Raw genomic sequence first — 19,122 nt, forward strand, 5'->3', positions numbered from 1 at the left:
CAAACACACACACACACACACACACACACACACACACACACACACACACACACACACACACACACACACACACACACACACACTACGGTGAATTTTGTTTCCCCAATTCACATATACCATATTTCTTTGGACTGAGGGAGAGACCGGAGCACCCGGAGGAAAACCAGGCGAACAAAGGGAGAACATGCAAACTCCACACAGAAATGCCAACTCAGATAACTCAGCCGGGATTCAAACCAGTGACCGTCTTGCAGTGAGGCGACAGAGCCAACCACTAAGCATCTTTTTATTTTAGATGAAGTTAAACTGACTATCTACTCAGGAGACAAACATAAATTAGTAATATTTGTTTGACTAACACCAATGCTAGCTAGGCTATGTAGCAAAAAACCCAACCTAAACAAACATTACAATATAGGGCCAGGAATCTGTGATCAAAGTGGTGTTAAATCGATATTTTACAGTAATAAAGCAGCGATCTTAAGGATTTAATTTTGGAAAATAAAATAAATGTAAGTGTAAATGTTGCCCTCTGCTGGATTTCCTGATGGTCCACAATTCCATCTGCTTTACAGTAAACTCAGGAACATTCAAATAAAGCACGGAGGATACAATTAAAAACAGAAAAGGCAGTAAATTGACCAGCTGTATTTTAATCATTCTACTTTTCTTTTGAAATAAAACTGATTTACAAATGTACACCCAAGAAATGCAGTGTAATGTGAAAAGTAAAAAAAAAATGCTTATTGTACAGCACATACTGTTCTTTGCATAAAAACATGATTTGTGACTGTGCATAGTTAAAATGCTTTCAATGGTAAGTGAACACTATTACAGTTAGTTTGGCTGAGGAGTTTGGCAAAAATTAAAATTGAAACAGCAACTATTTTCCCTTTTTCAGGTCTAACCGTAACCCACATAGCAAAATTTCTCTGGCCCACACAATCAGGTTTTGCTTGGCCCACATGTTGCAATGAATTACAGTAAATGACTGGACCAAGCCTGGCTTCCAGAAAAGGACCAAACATTGACCAAATCTGGGCCAAGTCTCAGCCATGTTAATAACTCAGAACTGGGCCAGATTGGTTGTTGTGTCACTATTGCAATTAAAATTGATAAACCCATAAAACATTATGCTGACTGGTAGATTTTTTTCTTTACTCCAAATTTTTTTTAGTGTATTTTAAATGTGGGTCAAGACTTATATGGACCCAGGGCTTAATTTATGCCAGAACACACCGGATCCAGCACCTCATTTTACCGCTTTACCTCAAAAAAGGTGGCAGATCTGCCAAACCCGGGCCAAGTTTGGCCCACATGTTGTAAGCCAGTGCCGAATGAATGCCTGCTGTGCCAGCTTTATGCCAAATCTAGGCCAGAATTCTGCCACCTGAGAAACTATATAAAATATGCACATACATTTACATTGCAATGATTAAATGAAATGATCTCAGTGTCTACCTGTCTGCATTAATGCTGACTAGTGTTCATTTTTAATAACAACCACAATAATAATTTGTAAAAAATGTTTCCAAACTCACACTGGAGTCTGTTAACGGCTCAGTTGTGTCTATTTCAGCTGTGCTGAACACTAGCACACAACAGGCTGATCGTCTAAAAATAAAACTGCTCTCACAAAAATAGTTCAAAGTCTGTATATGACAAATGATACAAAGTAAACGTAGCTTTGATGTCAAAATAAGCTCTCAGAGGGCCGTCTCTTTAGATTCAGCCACCGCAGGAGCCGGCTGGAAGGTCAGAATTTCTGTGAAAGTGAGTCCTGTGGAAAATTGAAGGAACAGATAGAAGAGAAAATGGAGGAGGAAAAACTGGTTATTTCTTAGCACCCCCAATATAAATACACATTTGCCATGAATTTAAAGCTTTTCAGCATCGCCAAACCTACTTTTCCATTGCTCTAGCGACTGATCAGCCTCATCCAGCGAATGGTCATATGGTGGAGCCTCGGTTTCCTCCTCTGGTTCACGAAACTCTGAGAAGAAAGGAAAAGCCAGTGCCTCTGCTGCTGTTATCCGGCTCTCAGGGTCCAAAAGCAGCATGCCGTCTAACACTTTAATCGCTGAGAAGCAGAGCAACCAAATGTCAACGCCAAACAATTGTTCAATTCAATTTACTTCTAAAGCACCTTTAAAAACAAGCTGCCCAAAGTGCTTCACAATTTTATACTGTAACACACACACACACGCACGCATGCACGCACTCATGCATGCACGCACACACACACACACACACACACACACGCACACACACACACACACACACATTCAATGCAAAACACAGATTTAAAACACTCCAATGAGTCACAGGATCTGATAAGAGAAAGGCTTTTCCTGAGTTAGATTGTGATTGAGACAGTACGAAACGTTCATTTCGTGACTATAGAGACCAAAATTATCACAATTATCATTACCATCGCTTTTGTAAAAAATTTTCTGAAAATGTTCTAAGATAAAATGTCACACAAACTTAAAGCATTCCACCATCTGAAAGAATGTGAACATGAACAAACAGCAATTAATGTGTGTGCGTGTTGCGTGCGAGCGTGATTAATTTCCTAGAATGCATTGTTTGTTAAACCTGCACTTGGAAACTACTACAATTAGTGATTTGATTAAAATATTTAATTGCAATGTCTCTGACTGATATTGCAATTTTTATTTGAATAAATTATTTCAATAATGTGCAGTTCACACTTTAAAACGAATACAACCTATTTCAACTCTCTCTCTCTCTCTCTCTCTCTCTCTCGCTCTCTCTCTCTCTCTCTCTCTCTCTCTCTCTCTCTATATATATATATATATATATATATATATATATATATATATATATATAGAGAGAGAGAGAGAGAGAGAGAGAGAGAGAGAGAGAGAGAGAGTGATCTTGAATCAGATCTTGAATCTGATCGGCTGATAGCCAAGTGATATTTTCCAAATAACAGCACTCGTCCGGCCTCTTGACCCTCTTGGTTGGCCAGAGCGAACTTGGATGCTTTGGTGTGAATGCACAGTTAGCCTGTTTTTGAGGAAAGATGGCTGATGATGTCAGCAAGATGGCAATAGAGTCCGCATAATAAGCCCTTAGAGAAAAACTGCGAAATTTTAAGCTGATCAAACCATTATTAAACAGGTAAATGACTGTCTAAGTCGATCTCTCTTTTGTATGTTGTAGTGCTGTATTTAAACCATAGTAATACTGTGATCTCCTGATTGCACCAGAGAAATACTGGGAAATCTCTGTAGACTGATGACATTTATTGCATTCAGCCTTATAATCTGAAAATCTGAACAAAATCAGCTGTTTTGTCATCACTTTAGACATTAAGCTATAGAGAGTCATTCAAACACTAACTCTAAAGTGACATTGGTAAATTAGTAACTGTTTCTGCTGTTTTGACATCAGTTGCAGATGTGAAAGAATGGTGTAAGAAAGTAGTTCCTCTTACAAAAGGGTTTTGAGACTCTCTGTGTTTGATTTTCTTTTTTATACACGATTATACCATCAAACTTTTGTATAAATGTAATCTCACACTCGTAGCTGTGCGATGTGGCTGGTCACAGGTGGGACACTAAGGCACTTGGCTGCTTGCCTCCCACCAGTGCCAAAATACAGCCACATCGCACTGCTATTTGTGTGATATTGCTCATCATTAACTGTCTAATTCACAGCACAGCCTTTAAACAATTAGAAATACTAACCATCAGAAAAATGACTACAGTTTACCCTAAAACCAGGAATCATGATAAAACCTATTTTGTGACGTTCAAGTTGCAAAGTGTGCTTGGATCACATTGTGAATGAAGATGACAATTGTAAAGTCACACTGCAAAAAATGCTTTTCTCACTTAGATTTTATGTCTTGTTTCTAGTCCAAATATCTAAAAATTCTTATTTCAAGAAGCATTTACTAGGCAAGCAAAACATATTGTCGTTTCCAGAAATAATAAGCCAATATTAAGTGAGTTTTCCCTGAAAACAGGCAAAATAATCAGCCAATGAGGTAAGCAAAATAATCTTGTTTTTCCTCTTGGCATAAGATTATTTTGCTTACCTCATTGGCAGATTATTTAACTTGTTTTAAGGAAAAACTCACTTAATTTTGGCATATTATATCTTAAAACAAGACAGTATATTTTGCTTGTCTAGAAAATTCTGTTTAAGAGTTTTTAGATATTTGGACTAGAAACAAGACAAAAAATCTAAGTAAGATATGCATTTTTTTCAGTGCATGGATTTGACTCCAAAGAAAAGCATGGAACAATTGAATGCAATAAACGTCACTTTGAATAAAAAAATCTGCAAATGAATATATTTAATTGTAGAAAATAAAAAAAAATGTTTAACAGACAAAATTTGTTTCACATGTTCAAAATTTTTGGTTAATGCATTTCTTTTCAGGATGATTAGCTAATTTTAAAAAAATAAGCTATTTCCTTCACGAGTAAATTTAAAAATAAAGATTGTAGTATGTAAAAAATCATTCATTCATTAATTTTCTTTTTGGCTTAGTCCCTTTATTAATCTGGGGTCGCCACAGCGGAATGAACCGCCAACTTATCCAGCACATGTTTTATGCAGCGTATGCCCTTCCAGCTGCAACCCATCTCTGGGAAACATCCAAACACTCTTACTCACACACATACACTACGGACAATTTTAGCCTACCCAATTCACCTGTACGGCATGTCTTTGGACTTGTGGGGGAAACTGGAGCACTCATAGGAAACCTACGCGAACAAGGGGAGAACATGCAAACTCCACACAGAAATGCCAACTGACTCAGCCGAGGCTCGAACCAGGGACCTTCTTGCTGTGAGGTAACAGCACTACCTACTGTGCCACCGCGTCACCCAATAAATACATTTTTATAAGTAAATTATTCAGTGTACTGTCGAAATTGTTACTATGTCACTGAAACCACATGAATATTATAAAAATTGCATAAGAACAAATCAAACAAAAATTGCATAATAAAAATCAAATAAGCTTTGTTTTTAAATACTTTCACAGCGTAGTAATAACTATAATATAACTACTAACTTAAATCGCCTTTTAAAAATCACAGTATGTCATTTTTGCCACTAAGGGCACGCATTCAAACAAAGGTGAAGTTTAATTACATGTTGACTGAGTGGGGAATCATGGGAGTTATCGTCTTCATTACATCCTACAGATCCCACTGCAGAAATAAATTACAAGCCTATTATCAATGTAGTGTAAAGCTAAAAATTGTCAAAGTAAAACGAGACGCTGAAAAAAAAAACAGCAGAGCTTTTATTATGCCACAGAAGATTGTTATAATGCTGCTCTGTGCAGTCTAATAACACGCACAAGTCATTAGCATGGCGACAACATGGACTGCCACTACTTAAAATAGCTTGTTTCTCTGGACTTGAACATTCTTTGAACATAATGTAAAAGTACATAAGTTAGCATAAATAATAACACTGTTCTAGTGGTTTTTGCATATCTTCATGAAAAAAAAAAAAAAAAAAAAAAATTACTAACACTTCCCTTCTTAGACTTTACAGACCTGAAACTTGCCTTTAGTACTTATTCATTGTTGCTCTTAGTTGTGTAAATTGCTTCCTTGTCCTCATTTGTAAGTCGCTTTGGATAAAAGCGTCTGCTAAATGACTAAATGTAATGTAATGTAAATGAATTTACATTTACATTAAGTCATTTAGCATACGCTTTAATCCCAAGCGACTTACAAATGAATATAAGTTAATTTTTTTCTTTTTACTTAAAAAACAAAACCTTGTGGGTTAACATTTGGTAATAGAACCAAGTTAATTTTTAGTTTAATGAATTAGCTTTTAAAAAAAGTAGTTACAGTGAATCAAGCAGTCAATGAGAGAATGTGTTCATTATCTTGAATGCATCGAAGAAATGGAGGGGAAAAGGGGATTGTCTCAATGGACAGTGATTTTACTTAAGACAAATAGTGCAAAAGTAGCAAACACGCTGCTTTAAAGTTCCAATAATCTGTATATATGGCATGTATAGCTCTGGGGAAAGGAAGTTCTAGGATAACAAGTAAAAATTTGTAAAAAAAACAGTAACGTAAAAGTAGCTCAAAAGTAACGTACCGTATTAGTTACTCTAAAAAGTAACTTAAGTAATGCATTACTTTCAAAAGTAAATTCCCACAACACTGGTAAAGTCTAATAAAACACACAACCTATTAAATCACCTTTGGTGGTTCCTGTTTTTTTTTAAAACCAAACCAGTAATGTGACTTTAACATAGGGACAACTGACATGGACCATGTCACTAATTAAAATAGCTTCTTTCTCTGGATTTGAACATTCTTTGAACATTTGCAATGATGTAAGTACATAAGTCAGCAAAAATTATCACCCTTTTCTAGATGTTATTGGATATCTTAATGAAAATTAAGAAAAAACAAACTCTTACCTTGTGGGTTAACATTTGGTAATAGAATCCGCAGATCTTTCTTTCTAAATCTTGGTAACTTTGTGACGTAGTTTCTAGCCTAGAAAAAAAAATGTCAGGCTATTCTATATTTTCATTTTCCATAATATATCTTCAAATGAATATTGCACAGCTGAAACCCACATCTTCAGACTGTAGCTTGGCTGTGAACTCTTTTGAGGGTGTCCCTGTAACCTTCATGATCTCCATCAGCTGATCCAGGTCTAACAGATATTGGTTAAGAATTTATTTTTAAAAAATGACAAGGGATGCAATTTAGTGAACATCCTTAAAAATGGCAATGACACATAATCTCCAAATTTGTGCACAAAACCCCAGTTTTCCTGGCAGGAAGGATACGGTCGTGTCCTTTGAATAGTGGTTTTCCTAGCAGCATCTCTGCCATGATGCACCCGACTGACCAGATGTCCACTAGGGAGAAAAGGTAATCAAGCACAAACATACCTTTATATTATAATCAGCACTGTAAACATGCTGGTTTCCACACAATTCCTTCCTGTTGCCCCATCACAAATCAAATAAGTTAATAGTTTTTACAAATGTAAGTACCTTAACATAAAAAATTAAGTTGTCCCAACAAAAAAATTCAAGAATTGTGTTGATTCAGCTCATATTTTAGTAATTTAAATAGCAAAGTGGAGCATCTAATTAATCAAGCACTTTATGAGCAATAAACAGCATAACAGTAATCTTCATTTTTGGACAAAAAAAGGTCTGAAATTGTAGATCTTAAGAGCTTGAGTGAGCATTAGTGATGGAACTAAGATTCAATATACAAATGCAAAATTTTAGGATTTATTATTGCAAATAAAAATCATATTTGGGCCACTAATGTCATCTGTGGGCTGTTTACACTCACTTTATGAAATATCTGAATTTGAACATGTTTGTATTTGTGTATTACTATCTGAATAAGGTAGGTTTTGATTTAAAATGTATACAATTAAACAAATAAAAGGTAAAAATAACACAAATTAATGATGAATTTTACCCCCACAGCTGTAGCACAATAACAGACATGAATCTAGTATGGTTACATAGCATTCTTGTTAAAATCTTCAGATTCTTTTTTATACTGTTTGTTTATAGTTGTCAACAAATATTAACACACGTTTGGTGTTCATTCATTTTTGTGGTAACACTTTACAATAAGGTTCATTAGTTAATGCATTTACTAACATGAACTAATCATGAACAACACATGTACAGCATTTATTAATCATAATTGAACATTTACTAATGGATTATTAACATCCAAGTCCATGCTTGTTAACATTAGTTAATGCACCTGTTAGTAACATGAACTAACAATAAACTACTGTATTTTCATTAACTAACATTAACTAACATGAACAAAAACAGTAGTAAATATATTGTTCATTGTTTGTTCATTTTAGTAAATGCATTAATTAACATTAACTAATGTACCTTTTGTAAAGTGTGACCATTTTTGTAATATACAATTTGGTATAATTAGCTATTTTCACTGGTTTGCGTTTTGCATTCTTAGATAATCATTACTTACTAGTGGGCCCACACAGAATCTGCACGCACAGAAATATGCAGATGTCCGCAGGTTTTTAGCCCATCATTAGGTCTATGTATTTACTTGTGTACATGTGTGTAAATTTATATTTATTCAGTTTTTAAATTAATTTCAGTGATATAATTGATTAATATTAAAATGATTTATTTACACTACAGTTTGTAAAGTAATAATTTCTGTCTTTTAGTAAATATAAACAAGAGACTTGCCTTGTTTACCAATTAAGTGAATCTAATTAGATTTGCACAGTAAACATTAAATAAAAGTTAAAAAGGTATTTTTTTTATTTTGTATATTACGATTTTAGTTGTAATACTCCCAAAATAATTCTGCAAAAATCTGAAGATTTATTACAAAATTCTGTTAAAAAAAAAAGGAAAAAATGTCTGAAGATTTTGTCTGGCCCTACTTATTAGTAGGGTTATCAGTATGACAAGTTATGGTAAGAAAATAAAAATTTTCTTAAAAAAATACTTAATACTAATAGTTAACACTACATTAAATAAAAAAAATACACTTACCGGCCACTTTATTAGGTATACCTGTCTAACTGCTCATTCACGCTAATTTCTTATTAGCCAATCACATGGCAGCAACTCAATGCATTTAGGCATGTAGACATGTTCAAGATGATCTGCTCCAGTTCAAACCGAGCATCAGAATGGGGAAGAAAGGTGATTTAAGTGACTTTGAAAGTGGCATGATTGATGGTGACAGACGTCTGGTCTGAGTGTTACAGAAACTGCTGATCTACTGAGATTTTCAGGCAAAACCATCTCTAAGGTTTACAGAGAATGGTCTGAAAAGAGAAAATATCCAGTGAGCGGCAGTTCTGTGGGCGCAAATGCCTTGTTGGTGCCAGAGGTCAGAGCAGAATGGCCAAAGTAAGAAGTAAGAGTTACTCAAATAACCCCTCGTTACAAATGAGGTCTTCTAATGGCTACTTCCAGCAGGATAACGCGCCATGTCATAAAACATGAATCATCTCAGACTGGTTTCTTGAACATGACAGTAGCTGTTTCCATCCACCTATTTTAATGCGCATTTTGAATATGCATAAAAAAAAATTGCTTGATAGAAAGGCCATGATGCGCATAAATTTTGAAAAAGCGCATAAAAAATATTTGCGCATAGCTGAGTAGGATAAACTTTTTATTCGATAAGAAAAGATGCGCATAAACTTCCATGGAAAAGCTTTTATTGAACAAATTCCTCCACAGTCACCAGATCTCAATCCAATAGAGCAGCTTTGGGATGTGATGGAAAGGGAGATTCGCATCATGGATGTGCAGCTGATAAATCTGCAGCAACTGCGTGGTGCTATCATTTCAAGATGGTACAAATGGCGGTACTAGTAAGGTGTACCTAATAAAGTGGCCGGTGAGTGTATAAAGGACTTTTACTGAAGCAATTTCTATTATAACTATAACTATATTTACTCAAGTTCTTGACTTGTGAACTTCCCCAGCAGTACAATATTATTGATATTAATAACTAATACTACAAAGAATAATTTTTGTATATAAGCAAAAAACGAAAAACAAATAGAGTCTAGTGTGAGTAATGTGTGACTCACCAGTCTGTGTGTAATGCATCCAGCTCAGAATGACCTCAGGCGCTCTGTACCAGCGTGTCACAACGTAGCCCGTCATTTCACTGTCTGTTTGCCGAGCCAGGCCAAAATCCAGGATCTATAACATAAGACACAGTGTTTTATCCTTAGAATAAAAATACAGCACGATTATACAATTGTACAATTATACCACTTCAAACATACACACGGTGAGATACCTTAAGCTCACACTCCTCGTTTATTGCAAGATTGCCTGGTTTGAGATCCTGCAAGGTTATAACAGATGGAGTCAGTTGCTATGAGTGAGAAATACATCTCGTATACCGTGCATTATATATAGCGTGATTATATACAGTGGACATCACAAGTAGAGAACAACAACATTTCAAGATCACTGCTTAGATCTATCTGAAGACAACTTTTTGATAATGCTAGTTTGTGTAATACATGCTTCATTGAACCTAATTATTATCTTGTTTATTAATCAAACTTGTTTTAAGTTTCAGTGTTTTGAGGGATGATGAGTGTATTCTGCTCTGCAGTATCCTCTGTTTAGCTTTTCAGCAGATGGGCAATTCTCAGATGACCTATTTTTGATATAATATAAACATTGCATCACCAAAAAATGAATGAGCATAAAAATGCACTTATTTATTTACTGTTTTATATCCTCTTTATTAAAATTGCATTTAATAATTTCCCCTAACATATTTATTTGGAAGTGCTATTTTTTTTGGACCATGATGTTAAGTGGTTTTGTTAAATTAGCTCCAGTTTTGGCTTTAGTACTGACTGATCTAATGTACAGTCAGGAAAATAAGTATTCAACATGTCATCATTTTTCTCAGAAAACATTTCTAAAGGCGACGTTGACTTTAAATTTTCACCAGATGTTGACAACAACCAAGGCAATGCAAACAGTATATAAAGAGAACAAAAATCAATTTGTTTACTTATTAATTTATGTGTACTGTAATAAAATTACATGTCACAGGAAAAAAGTATTGAACACATGAAGAAAGGGAGGTATAAAAAGGCAGTGAACGCATAGACATCAGCTAAAATCTCTCAGTATTTATTCATTCAGCAACCCTCTTCCCTTCATCAGTGTAAATTAATAGTCACTGCTTCAGTCCAACATCTACATTATCAGGATGATGAAGAGGAAACCAGGGTGGACATTTTAGCAAGACAATGATCTGAAACACAGCCAAGGAAACTCTCAAATGCTTTCAGAGAAAAAAATCAAGCTGTAGAATGGCCCAGCCGATCACCTGACTCGAATTCAATAGAAAATACAAATTAAAGATCAGATTTGATAGAGGAGACTCACAGAACCATCAACACTCTGTTGAAGTTTGTAAAAAAAATTATACCTAAACAATGAACGTTACTTCGTTCTCCATATGAAAGTCGTCTTTAAAAGCCTTTTATATAAAGTATTATATACATTTCAGTAATTCAGTACATTATCCTTGTGTCATTGCATTGTTATTAAACATAATTTTTTTTTTTTTATATTTTTGTTTTGTTTTATTTTTATGTTGGTATTGTTTGGGTTTTTACCAAAATCTATAATTCTCAGAAAAAAGACACAATGTGTTGAATACCCACCCCAACGCCCCAAAAATATACACATATACATCCCATATAGCATCCTAAAGAAAATATTAATTTAAAAGAGAGAAGGGGTGTACTAATTTATGCTGGGCACTGTATATTATGAAGTACAGTATGAGAAGGTTGACAGTTATTAGGTTAATTAGGCAGGTTAGGATAATTAGGCAAGTTATTGTATATTGATATTTTGTTCTTTAGACTATCGAAAAAATTTATAGCTGAAAGGGGCTAATTATTTTGTCCTTAAAATGATGTTTAAAAAAATAAAAACTACTTTTATTCTAGCCAAAATAAAACAAATAAGACTTTCTCCAGAAGAATAAATATTATCAGACATACTGTGAAATTTCCTTGCTCTGTTAAACATCATTTGGGAAATTTTTGAAAAAGAAAAAAAAAATTAAAAGGGGGGCTAACTGTGTGTGTATATATATGTATATATATGTATATATATATATATATATATATATATATATATATATATATATATTTATATCTCTGTTTATATATGTATATATTATATATAATAATATATTTCTATTAATCGTAATCTAATAAAAATGTACAATTAATCTAGATTTTGTTTTAGTTTAGGCCAAATTGCCCAGTCCTACAGTGAGCCTTCCTTTAGTGACTGAAAACATCCGACAGCCGTTGTAAACATAAGTAAAAACAAAACCAAAAAAAAAAATTAGGACATTGAAGAAAGGATAATGCAGAGAAAGTCAAATTCAATGGACAATTGTTCAACACCGCAACTGTGGTTGATTAACAGTATAGGATAAAGACATCTGCATATACGTAGTGTCTCAATACTTAGGAGAATCTGTAAAAAGGCCACAGTGCAACAACAATCATAGTTCTCCAATTTTTATCACTAAAATAGAAAGTACTTTTGCTGAATTCCCCTGATTATTTCGCAAACTATTGTTTCACTAGCCACTCTTCTAAATAGCTATATGGTCTTTTATATTTTAAATATCTTGTCATAAATATCATAATTTCTTTTAAAAAAGGTATTTAGAAATAGTTTTTTTTTTTACTTTGATCTCCACTGTAAACGTTTAAAGCATACTCACCCTGTGAATGATTCCAGCGGCATGGATATACTGCAAACACAAAAAGATTTATGATGATATATTTGCATGAGTGCATTACTGAAGACTATTATTAATACTCACTTTGAGGCCTTTTAACATCTGATAGACCAGATACTGCACTCTCTCTTCTGAAAGTCTCTCCATTTTCATTAACTTTCCCAGATCAGTACCCATGAAAGGCATGACCAAGTAACTATGCAAAAGATGAGGTCAGTCAGATGACGATTATGCATCTCTTCAAACTGCCAGCAGACTACACAGCATGCTTATAAAGTACTCACAAGTCGTGGAATCTGTCTAGGGAAAGGTCTGCAGTGAACACATCCACAAGTCCGATAACCTGCACCGATTCAAAGAGAGAAAGGCTGTCACAAACCACACATCATGAGCCTCAGGTTGGAGTGTCAATCTTTGGTGTCCTACATTGTCATGCTTCATGTGTTTGAGCAGCCTGAGCTCACGATAGGCTCTTTTGGCAAACAGGTCAGACTGGAAGGGACGATGGAGTTTCTTGATGGCCACCTTTGCCCCTGTCCTCCGGTCTAATGCATAGCTGAGGAGTAAATCACCAGTTGTAAATGCACACAATTTAAATACATATTATTATTTACATGCAAAAAGAGGCTTGCTTTAGAAAGAGGATTCAAATGGTAAGAATGTCCTCCCTGACAGACGTAGTCATGGGTCTTTTAAACATGCAAATCAAACAAATGAACATGGGGGAATATTTTAGGGCTATATTTTGTATATATTTTATTTACAGTAAGGTTCATAAATATTTGGACATCAACAAATTACTAATATTTTTGGCTTGATACACCAAACACAATGAATTTCAAATGAAATGAGATTTGCTTTAATTTGAGAATATTTACATCCGAATCAGGTGAACAGTGAAGGAATTACAACAGTTTGCCTATGTGCCTCCCACTTGTTAAGGGTCCAAAAGTAATTGGATGGAATAATAGTTATAAATCAAACTTCCACTTTTTAAACCTTGGTTGCAAATACTTTGCAGTCAATTACAACCTGAAGTCTGAGACGAATAGACATCACCAGACACTGGGTTTTATGCTAGTGCTCTGTCAGGCCTCTACAGCAACTGTCTTCAGTTCCTGATTGTTCTAGGGGCATTTTCCCTTCAGTTTTGTCTTCAGCAAGTGAAATACAAGCTCGATTGGATTCAGATCAGGTGGCTGACTTGGCCATTGCATAAAATTCCACTTCTTTCACTTCAAAAACTCTTTGGTTGCTTTTGCAGTATGCTGTGGGTCATTCTCCATCTCCTCTGTGAAGCACCATCCAATGAGTTCTGAAGCATTTGGCTTAATATGAGCAGAAAATATTGCCTGACACTTTAGAATTCATCCTGCTGCTTTAGTCAGCGGTCACAACATCAATAAAAAGAAGAGATTCAGTTCCATTGACAGCCAAACATGCCCACGCCACATCACTACTACCACCATGCTTCAGTGCTTAGAATCATGAGCAGTTCCTTTCCTTCTCCGTACTCTTCTCTTACCATCACTCTGGTACAAGTTGATCTTGATCACATCTGTCCATTGGATGTTGTTCCAGTGAAGGATTTCTTAGAACTCTAATCTGGCTTTCCTGTTTTTTGAGGCTCATCAACGGTTTATATCTTGTGGTGAATCCTCTGTATTCACTCTGGTGTAGTCTTCTCTTGACTGTTGACTTTGACACACATACACCTACTTCCTGGAGAGTGTTCTTGACCTGGCCAACTGTTGTGAAGGGCGTTTTCTTCACCTGCGAAAGAATTCTTTGGTCATCCACCACAGTTGTTTTCCGAGGTCTTCAGAGTCTTTTGGGGTTGCTGAGCTCACTGGTGCGTTCTTTCTTTTTAAGAATGATCCAAACAGTTGTTTTGGCCCCTCCTAATGTTTTTGCTATCTCTCTGAGGGGTTTGTTTTGTTTTTTCAGCCTAATGATGGCTTGTTTGACTGATAGTGAAAGCTCTTTGGATCTCATCTTGAGAGTTGACTAACAGAATTAAAATGCAAATAGCACACTTGAAATTAACCCTGGATCTTTTATCTGTTCATTGTAAATGGGATAATTACAAGTACTTTTGGACCCTTAACAAGTGGGAGGCACATTTGCAAACTGTTTTAATTCCTACACCGTTCACCTGATTTTGATGTTTGCATGTTTTTTCGATGATTGTGTTGATGTATTGAGCAAAAAAAATTTAGAAATGTGTCGATGTTCAAATATTTATGGACTTAACTGTACATAGAAGACATATCAATACTACTAATTGATTAAAAACATCATTGTTGAACAATGGTTGGTACCTAAGGATAGCGGCAGTTCCAAAATTTGTATGAAAATGATATTGTATTAGTTTGACAACTTCAAAATTAAATGGTAATTTATTATCTTGCAGTGAACTTTTAGATAAATTTGGTTTTCCAGTTACTCCAAAAAAGTATGCTATTGTATTTGATACCACATCTCAACAACTTCTTTATTTTATAAGAGAGTATGGAAATGAATCTTGTAAAAGAAAACCTTTTTAAGGAGATATTAATATTATTAAAGTTATACTAATAAATATATTAGAAATATCATAACAGTCGATACAATTATGTATAATAACTAAAAATGGACCAATGTATTCATTAATCTAAATTGGGAAAAAAGCTTGGCATTCTTATGAAATATATTGTATAAATAACAAAGTAAAAGAAGTATGGCAAGCCGTTTTGACTTTTATTCATTCTCAGAATATGTATTCTTGATATCAGCAATTTTATTTCTTAATATCAACAATTCAGTTCTTGATATCAAAAAGGTAATTGTTGATATCAAAAATTGAATTGATGATATAATTTTGTTTTTATATCAAGAATACATATTCTGAAAATGAATAAAAGTCAAAACGACTTGCCATAAAAGAAGTTATAAAAACAATTTTACATTGTATATATCCAGCTAAAGAGGTTTTAGAGAGATTTTATAAATTTGAATATTGATTATTCCTGTGATTTTTGTTGCATGGAAAAGAAATCTATTGTCCATATATTTCGTGATTGTATATACACGAGGATTTTCTGAGTGGACATGGGAAATTTTCTTAAAAGGAACCCAAATGTAGTATTCAAGTTACAACATTTTGATATTTGCATTTATTATGTCAATAATACATGCAACAAATTTACCTTCCTTGTACAACTTTTTATTATTTTGGGAAAGTGCTAAATACATATAAAACATACAATGTTTATTATAATGTTTAAAATATCTTAAAAACAGCTTATGCAGAACAGTTCCTCAAATTTATATTAAATGATATTTGTGCTATATATATATATATATATAAAACAAACCAAGAAAGCAGGGTTATAGGGTTTTTGGAGGGTTACATTATATTGTTTTGATGCTCTACTTACCCTATCATCTTGGAACCATTTTCTACGTAGAAATATAGCAAATTAAAACTTGAACTGTTGTACTATGAAATACAACTCTGAGGATGTTAAATAAAATACAGAAACTGAAGAACATGCAATAAATCCTCACCTGATCTCTGGTCAACAGCTGCCATCTTACAATTATTAACCTCAAAGTAATGCAATGAGTTCTACACATCGTGATTTAGCAAACAATTGCATTTAATATTCAATTTAAGTATTGTTATTGTTGTGTATCTCTATAAAACGCAGACTGACTGGGAAATAATTAACTTGTATCAGCTCAAAACGAAAATATGTATATAAATAAACTAATACTTTCACTTGTGCTACTTTCCTACTTCCTTCCACATCATTTGTTTTGAAAACATCCCGGATACACTGACAGTTCTGTCACAGTGAAACGGTTCTTAAAATGTTAAGCACGAATCTTTCCAGGAAGTACAGAAAATGAAGGCACACTTACCACACTGTACCATATGCCCCCGTCCCCACCTGTTTCAGATCTTTGTATCTATCCGGCACCTCCCAGATTGTTTTATTTATCTCCTGTCGAAAATAGCCAGGTCTCGATCGGGCTGTCATATTGTCTAATAGCCCTTTAAACGCGCTACTTCGAGTCCCGAGGCCGTGATTTCCAGGTTTACCTCAACACTGATAATAGCGATCTACCTGTGCGCGTTCTTGAGTTGTACATGTGCGCGTAACCGCTCCCACTCCGGCGTGGCGGTCTGTATGGCAAGCCGTTTTAACCTGAAGTCGTAGCATTACCTAGCTGATAAATCGATTTTATTCTTCAAATTTAGTACTTTTTTCTATATCATTAGTTATTAGCCTCTTTCACACAGTGATGCCAGTAAATATCTGGAAAATTACTGGAACGACTTAACCGATAAATAAAACAAAGCACATGATCACACAGGCAATAATTTTCCATGATTTTTCTGAAAAAGACTGTTCACACATCCATTCCAGAACAACCGTAAATTCAGACATCATTAATCAGAAATCAGCTCTAAACGGCTGCGCTTGTATTTGTTATCATAGAAGTGGTCAGTCTTCTGTTGATGGTTTCACTTTTTTTGTTTAAAGCTTAAATAAAATTACACAGAGCGGCATTCTGGCAAATTACTGGTAATGTTACAACTTCTCTTTCCAGAAAATTGCCAGAACGAATTTACCGTTATTTTCAAAAAGGGCCTTTTCACACATTACCAGCAATTTTCCGGAAAGGTCTGAATGTGTGAAAGGGGCTATGGTAATGGCCACAGCCATATCTACCTGCAGCCCAAGGCTGGTTTCTTGCTGAAGCTAAGCAGGGCTGAGACCACAATGGAAAACCAGGCAGCTGTTGGAAATGGTAGTGAGGCCAGCAGGGGGTGCTCAACCTATGGTCTGTGTGAGTCCTAATGCCCCATAGTGAAGGTGCCGTCTTTTAGACAAGACGTTAAACTGAGGTCTTCACTCTCTGAGGTGATTTCAAATCCGATGAAGTGCTTTGGGTATATGGCCATACACGATAAATGCACTATATAGAACACATTACATTACATTGTGAATGTTATTTTAAAATGTCCGTAATGTTACATTAGTAATAGTCAACATACATGAGGATGACACCAAGAAATAATGATGAAGGTTTTGCTATAAGCTGAATATTTATATATTAGTGGTCAGCCGTTAATGCGTTAGTGCGAGGCTCTTAAAAATAGAAATATCATCGTTTATCTATTCTCAAAGTTGGTTTGGGAGCTGGGTCTGTTCTACGCAAGCTATGATGACTTTCACCTTGATATTTAGAGCGGATGAATACCTGACCAGTGAGCCATATGACAAAAAGGTATATATACAGTTGAAGTCAGAATTATTAGCCCCCCCTGAATTTTTAGACCGCTTGTTTATTTTTCCCCAATTTCTGTTTAACGGAGAGCTAATTTTTTCAACACATTTCTAAACATAATAGTTTTAATAACTCATCTCTAATAACTGTTTTTTTTATCTTTGCCATGATGACTGTACATAATATTTTACAAGATATTTTTCAAGACACTTCTATACAGTTTAAAGTGACATTTAAAGGCTTAACAAGGTTAATTAGGTTACCTAGGTAGGTTAGGGTAATTAGGCAAGTTATTGTATAAAGATGGTTTGTTCTGTAGATTATTGAGAAAAAATATAGCTTAAAGGAGCTAATAATTTTGTCCCTAAATTGTTAAAAAAATTAAAAACTGTTTTTATTATAGCCGAAATAAAACAAATAAGACTTAATGCATAAGTAAAATATTATCAGACATACTGTGAAAATTTCCTTGCTCTGTTAAACATCATTTGGAAAATATTTAAAAAAGAAGAAAAAAATTTGAAGGGGGCTAATAATTCTGACTTCAACTGTCAGATATATACAATATATATATATTTATAGGTGACACAGTGGTGCAGTAGGTAGTGCTGTCGCCTCACAGAAAGAAGGTTTGAGCCTCAGCTGGGTCAGTTGGCATTTCTGTGTGGAGTTTGCATGTTCTCCCTGTGTTTGCGCGGGTTTCCTCCGAGTGCTCCAGTTTCCCCCACAAGTGTAAAGACATGTGGTACAGGTGAATCGGGTAGACTAAATTGTCTATAGTGTATGTGTGTAAATGGATGTTTCCCAGTGATGGGTTGCATCTGGAAGTGCGTCCACTGCATAAAACATGCTGGATAAGTTGGCAGTTCATTCTGCTGTGGTGACCACAGATTAATAAAGGACTAAGCCGAAAAGAAAATGAATGAATAAATGTGTATATAAATCCATATATATATATATATATATATATATATATATATATATATATATATATATATATATATATATATATATATATATATATATATATATATATATATATATATACACACTGAAAAAAAATTATTCAAAGATGATTCCTTGGATTTACTAAATTTTTTACGTTAAGTGGTTGTAAACAATTTATTTGGGCTGAATTTAAACAAACAAATTAAGTTGAACATTATTTACACTCTTTTCAGTGTAAATATATATATATATATATATATATATATATATATATATATATATATATATATATATATATATATATATATATATATGTTATAATGGGAGTATAGTAGAATGTTCTAACGCTATCGTAACAGTTGACAAAAACCTGGACACTTGACTTTTCAGAAACATTGTAAAATCCTTGTCTAACTCTCTTCAACAAGCTACTACCATTAATAAAAATCACCATTGGAATTGTTTACAGGTAATAAAAGTATTAGTACCATAAAAATTTATTAGCTCTTTTTAGGGGATTAATGTAAAAGCAGCTTTCCATACATGACTTGCGTCACTAAGACATAATATCCAAGAACATG

General features: G+C 34.3%; 1 protein-coding gene across 2 annotated transcripts; it reads right to left on the reverse strand.

Annotated features, from left to right (window-relative positions):
• Positions 1 to 633: 633 nt before the first annotated feature.
• Positions 634 to 16,454, reverse strand: mapk12a (mitogen-activated protein kinase 12a). 2 transcript variants are annotated; one of them, XM_087291578.1, is made up of 12 exons: positions 16,180 to 16,423; positions 12,740 to 14,099; positions 12,598 to 12,656; positions 12,398 to 12,509; positions 12,296 to 12,325; positions 9,815 to 9,862; positions 9,600 to 9,714; positions 6,817 to 6,888; positions 6,601 to 6,680; positions 6,439 to 6,517; positions 1,907 to 2,080; positions 634 to 1,780 (listed from the first exon to the last, which is right to left on the reverse strand). In XM_087291578.1, the coding sequence occupies exons 2-12, from the start codon at positions 12,752 to 12,754 to the stop codon at positions 1,707 to 1,709; spliced, it is 858 nt and encodes a 285-aa protein (XP_087147704.1). In that variant the 5' UTR covers positions 12,755 to 14,099; positions 16,180 to 16,423; the 3' UTR covers positions 634 to 1,706.
• Positions 16,455 to 19,122: the final 2,668 nt, after the last annotated feature.

The sequence above is a fragment of the Danio rerio genome, chromosome 18 (genome assembly GCF_052040795.2).
Source record: "Danio rerio strain M-AB ecotype USA chromosome 18, GRCz13ab, whole genome shotgun sequence".
Lineage (NCBI taxonomy): Eukaryota > Metazoa > Chordata > Actinopteri > Cypriniformes > Danionidae > Danio > Danio rerio.